The 6,161-nt window shown below is 42.5% G+C and overlaps 1 protein-coding gene across 1 annotated transcript; it reads right to left on the minus strand.

The window, feature by feature from the left end:
* Positions 1-2,358: 2,358 nt before the first annotated feature.
* Positions 2,359-4,893, minus strand: LOC125529720 (peptidyl-prolyl cis-trans isomerase NIMA-interacting 4-like). Its single transcript, XM_048694145.1, has 4 exons — positions 4,589-4,893; positions 4,240-4,349; positions 2,835-2,977; positions 2,359-2,607 (listed from the first exon to the last, which is right to left on the minus strand). The coding sequence occupies exons 1-4, from the start codon at positions 4,737-4,739 to the stop codon at positions 2,565-2,567; spliced, it is 447 nt and encodes a 148-aa protein (XP_048550102.1). The 5' UTR covers positions 4,740-4,893; the 3' UTR covers positions 2,359-2,564.
* Between the last annotated feature and the right edge of the window lie 1,268 nt (positions 4,894-6,161).

The following is a 6,161-nucleotide window of genomic DNA, read 5'->3' on the forward strand; positions in this document are numbered from 1 at the left end:
CTTGCTCTCCGTGCGTACGTACTTGCTCTGCGTGCGTCGCACCGGCCAATGCGCATGATGCGTGTGTGCCTGCTTTTCTGTATGTGTATGCCAGCGTGATGCGTGTGTGCGTTGCTGTGTGTGTATGATATAGATGGCCCGAGTGTGTGCATGATGTGCTCTGCTCTCTGCTGATCTATGTGTTGGTGCTCCTGCTATATGTTCATGCCATATAAATGAAATTTCTGTTAATCTTCTGACATGTTGAGTTGGTTCCCTCTGTCTTCTGAGGGGGTGAATGCAAAGCAGTCTATTAAGCCAGGCACTATTGCTGAGCTAAATTGACAAAAAAAATTGGTAGTCATAGTTGTAGTTTAAGTAGTAGCGAGTTGTCTGATATGTATAAAGAGCCCGTTGCAACTGAGCCCGTTGCTAAATTGACAAAAAAGGTCGCCAGTGTCACTTGATATGTATGAGAATATTAAACGTATTATTAACATGATTAATATTGAACTCTTAAAGTTAATGTGGCCCGTTGCAACGCACGGGCGTTCTTCTAGTTATTAGTAGTACATCACTAGACTTTTATTATTTAGTAGTAATAATGTACGTGCAATGCACGTTTATATTAGGTAGGATATTAGTTGCACGTTATATTAGGTAAGATATATCTGTTGCATGTTGGTATTTGGTAAGATATCAATTACTTTTTCTGGGAATAGTAGGATATTAATTACATGACAGATTTCAAAGGATAGCATTGAGTCAAAACATGTTTATAACCAATGATAGTGATGGGTAATTAAAGCGTTAAACATGTTTGGTGCTCAACCTTGAAGCGATTTGAACCGCTAGATAACATGATTTGACGGTCAAGATGGTTTGGATCTACCCATTTAGGTCTTTTTATATTGGCATAGATAAGTGGTGTCAACTGTTAAATGAATGTTTAAGCCCTTTTGGTTGCAAGCTACTCTTTTGGGGCGGCCGGAGTGGGCGCCGTCCCAACATGACCAGGAAGAGGAAACGATTAATCATCTATTACTCACGTGTGTGCTTGCAAGGACAAGATGGGACTATTATCTGTGGGGCTTTGGGGCGGCCTGAGTGGGTGCCGCCCCAACATGATTCCCTCACCCTTGGCTGATCAGTAACCAAGGGCCTAACAACATGATCATAAAGGACCTTCGCACCATCTGTGGGCTTACAATGTGGGAGATCTGGAAGCACATGAATGCCGTAGGCTTTGACGGTGCATGGTTGTCCGTTGAGTTGCTGTTTTGCTGTATAAGATTAGAGGGTTTGGTGTGGGTGTCGGTGGGCCTACTGAAAGGGAATGTAAGCCCCTTCTTCAGTATGCTAGCAAGGCGGGAAAGTCGTGAGGAGTAGCGTGTTATGTTGCTAATGTAACTATGGTGGAGGCATTCTTTTGCCTTTCTTCTTAATATATGATATGCACACTCGTGCATATTCGAGAAAAATATTGCTAGCTACTCAGAGAGCGTCTAGTAGAAATGGATAGCTTATTGGCTATTGAAAATGGTAAGATATATCTGTTGCATGTTGGTATTTGGTAAGATATCAATTACTTTTTCTGGGAATAGTAGGATATTAATTACATGACAGATTTCAAAGGATAGCATTGAGTCAAAACATGTTTATAACCAATGATAGTGATGGGTAATTAAAGCGTTAAACATGTTTGGTGCTCAACCTTGAAGCGATTTGAACCGCTAGATAACATGATTTGACGGTCAATTAAAGCGTTAAACGTGTTTGGTGCTCAACCTTGAAGCGATTTGAACCGCTAGCTAACATGATTTGACGGTTGAGATGGTTTGGATCTGCCCATTTGAGTCTTTTTATATTGGTATAGATATAGATTTATTTTGACACTTTTCCTATTAACTACTAGGATGAACATGTTTTTTCTTGGTAAGGAATGCATTCATTGCACATGCACCAGTAGTTACGGCAAGGAGGCGAGAAGAATGTGGTTGGGCGGGATAAAACCAATGTGATCCGTTTATTCATTTTCATACAGAACTTGTTTTCGCTAGCTGTGCAAATGCAACTTAGTTTGACATTGTAATGTAGAGCGAACATGCTTCTCCTATACCAAGTGGCGTTGCAAGAATCGGAACCTTCATCAATTTTATAAGATAAGAAAACACTTCAAATTCCTAGCTTCCACAGGTTTTCAGTATGTAGCATCGTTTTATAAAGATACTTCCATTACCCTCCCACAAAGCGCAAAGGGACCCATTCAACAATGCTAAATAGAGATGAGCATCCGCTGAACTGATGGCCACCCAAAAGGAACGCATTCCTTTTTCTCTTTTCTTTACCGTAAAAGAGGAACACAAGCTAAATCTCAGCTTATCCCAAACACATACTGTATATCATATCAGGTTACTTGTAGCAAGCACATTTTCCGAGCCACTCTGGTTTGGGACAGCATAATAGTAGCTTGAGTACATGTCCAGGCACAACGGTTATTGAGTCAACAGACAAGTAATGGGGGGCATTTGCATCCCACATTATCCCAAGGTGCTTGCATTCCAAACCTGAAGCATACTTTCATATCAGTTCTTCCTGCCTTCGCAGAGGATGAAGTGGTACCCGTGCCTGAATAGGAGCAAACAGACATTGTGTAAGTATTTGGAAATAGCTAGATGATTAGTCAGAATTTAAAGGAGCAAACATCTTCAGGTAATAATCCAGGCTAGGATCTGAGCATTTCTCTTTATCCATAAATAAGTAATATAGCATCCGAAGTATTAGTCCAAAGGAGATTTGCTACTTGCATGATCTATAAGCCAAATATGGAAGAGAAGCGGTGACAGTTGACATACGTAGACTTGAATGGTGCACTAGTAGCTCCCACAGGTGTGTTAAACGCAACCTCCTGGAAAGGACCAGCCATTTTGCCACGCGGGAACCATCCAAGATCCCCACCTTTCTTTCCTGATGGGCATTCAGAGAATTCTTGGGCTACCTGAAGTATCAGAAAAACAGCTACGTGAGTCAAATGAAATATTATTCATGGTATTTAATAGCATACGGAATACAGCATACAGTCTACAGGCAACAAGTTTAAGAATTGTACTGTGCACAGCAGAATATTAATTTGAAAATGAAGGTATATTTTCTAGGTAGATAGTTTTCCATTTGATGTCCTGTACATAACTGGACCAGGTAGCACAGGCATGCCCTTAGTAATTCACAAACCTCACAGAAGGTGCATTCACAACTATGACTAACACCTGCTCTCAGCAGACTTAATAAATTACCCCCTCCGTCCCATAATGTAAAACGCTTTTTGACACTAGACTAGTGTCAAAAAGCGTCTTACATTATGGGACGGAGGGAGTAGCACTTACCAATTGTAACAGATATTCACAGATCCAGCATTTACAGGCAACACAAGTAAGTATATTACTAGATATCTTAGCCTGCCAGTTTTCAAGTTTCAAAAAACCCAATTTGCTTACAAGACTATGCACCAGAGGGATTTATTCCAACTTCTGCACAATCGAGACAGTATTACAAAGTATTATCTGAGCAAAAAAAGAGAATTTGTTGGTTATACCCGTTTCTTAATGAGAACAGCTCGATCCTGACTTAGTAAAAGTTCTCAAGGTCCTCTGGTATAGTCCTTTGATTAGCTACCCGGATGATCAGGCCTATTACTAGTCTGGAATTGGCATCAACACTAGGCAGTACTAATTATATATGCCAGTTCTAGAACCATGTTTGGCGAATTTTGACACCAGCACCTTTTGCCCCATCAAGGGGTCAACTATAACAAAAGAGCCCAATCTCAGGCTACAATATCAACATGTATAACAAGATAAATTAAGCAATTTTTTACTCGCTTCACATAAACACTAGTTGCGCTTCTCAATAGACAAAGAAATTACTAAATTAGCGCACAGGTTATATGAATTCAACACAGGTGACAAATAATCCAACTTTCAGGTACCATGACCAAAGAGGTTAGAAGCATACATGAAATAAAACATGTAACACATTTTTGGATCGTTTTATCTAAATGCAGGTAAATCATAGAGCCCTAAATGACATCTCGTAAACAAAAGCAGGTGAAAAATGTGTGGGAAAAGCAAATTGCAGACAGTGAATTTCACTGATAATCTGAGGTTCAGTCAATTCCTGACTAATCTCAAGCATCTTCCTTTAAGCATACTATACATTAAAAGCTGAGATGGATTGACGAGGGCTTGTCAATCTGCCGCTCACCTTGGCAAACTCAGCAGGAGGGACCTTGTCCCCGTTGTCCAACCAGCCTTCCTGCAGCTTCTTGTACGCCTCATTGATCTTCCCCTGCTTCTCGCACAACACGTGCCTAGCTGCAAGCACAGGACAGCAACGCAACAGTTAGCACAAAAGAGGACACAATTTCAAAACAATATCCAAATCCAGTAAGCCTTCACTCAAGCATCTAATCTCGACCTCACAGCCCTGCCAATTTCTGAAACGAAGCATCATAGGCGAATCTAGCCACAGAGCATCCCGGCTCCCCCCGCCCTACGCGACCCTAAGATTCTCATCCTAATCTCGCGGGATCGACGGTTGGGATCCGTGATACCTTTGACGAAGGTGCAGGTGCCGAGGTCGTCGCCGCCCTTGCCGCCCTTGCCCTTGCCCTTGCCTCCCTTGGCGCCTCCGGCGTCGTCGGAGGAGCCGGCCGCCTGCTTGCCCTTCCCCTTGGCCTCCTTCCCCTTCCCGTCCTTCCCCATCCGCGCTGGTCGAGCGGGCGCGAGAGCTGAGAGAGGGGGTCTTGGTTTAGGGGCAAAAACCCTAGCTAGCTAGACTGATGATTGGGTCGAGATTGAGAGGAGAAGAAGGCGAGGCGAGGAAGACGAGACCAAACCTGGCCAGATGGGCCAGGCTTAGCCTGGGCTAAAGCGTGCCAGAGGCACGGCACGCCAGCTACAGCCATGACTTGTGGGCCAGACCTGGGTTACACGGTCGAGCTAAATGGAGTTGGCTACTTTGCCATGTCAGCACTGACTTGTGGGTCAGACATGTCATAATCGGGTTTTTAGCATCCAACTGGTAGGTTTTAAGACAAAATAAAAAAGTGGTAGTTTTTTGAGATACATACCTAGATAGTAGTAGTTTTTGGTTAATTACTCCGGGTAGCAGTGGGGGTTAGGTGCCAACCTGAAGGAAATATGCCCTAGAGGCAATAATAAATTTATTTTTTATTTCCTTATATCATGATAAATGTTTATTATTCATGCTAGAATTGTATTAACCGGAAACATAATACATGTGTGAATACATAGACAAACAGAGTGTCACTAGTATGCCTCTACTTGATTAGCTCGTTGATCAAAGATGGTTATGTTTCCTAACCATAGACATGAGTTGTCATTTGATTAACAGGATCACATCATTAGAAGAATGATGTGATTGACTTGACCCATTCTGTTAGCTTAGCACTTGATCGTTTAGTTTGTTGCTATTGCTTTCTTCATGACTTATACATGTTCCTATGACTATGAGATTATGCAACTCCCGTTTACCAGAGGAACACTTTGTGTGCTACCAAACGTCACAACGTAACTGGGTGATTATAAAGGTGCTCTACAGGTGTCTCCGAAGGTACTTGTTGGGTTGGCGTATTTCGAGATTAGGATTTGTCACTCCGATTGTCGGAGAGGTATCTTTGGGCCCTCTCGGTAATGCACATCACTTAAAGCCTTGCAAGCATTGCAACTAATGAGTTAGTTGCAGAGATACCGACGATCGAATCTCGGGCAAGTGACATACCGATGACAAAGGGAACAACTTATGTTGTTATGCGGTTTGACCGATAAAGATCTTCGTAGAATATGCAGGAGCCAATATGAGCATCCAGATTCCGCTATTGGTTATTGACCGGAGACGTGTCTCGTTCATGTCTACATAGTTCTCGAACGCGTAGGGTCCGCACGATTAAAGTTCGATGATGGTTATATTATGAGTTTATGTGTTTTGATGTACCGAACGTAATTCAGAGTCCCGGATGAGATCGGGGACATGACGAGGAGTCTCGAAATGGTCGAGACGTAAAGATCGATATATTGGACGACTATATTCGGACATCGGAAAGGTTCCGAGTGATTCGGGTATTTTTCGGAGTACCAGGGAGTTACGGGAATACGAGGAAGAAG

This window comes from Triticum urartu, unplaced genomic scaffold (assembly GCF_003073215.2).
Source record: "Triticum urartu cultivar G1812 unplaced genomic scaffold, Tu2.1 TuUngrouped_contig_5794, whole genome shotgun sequence".
NCBI lineage: Eukaryota > Viridiplantae > Streptophyta > Magnoliopsida > Poales > Poaceae > Triticum > Triticum urartu.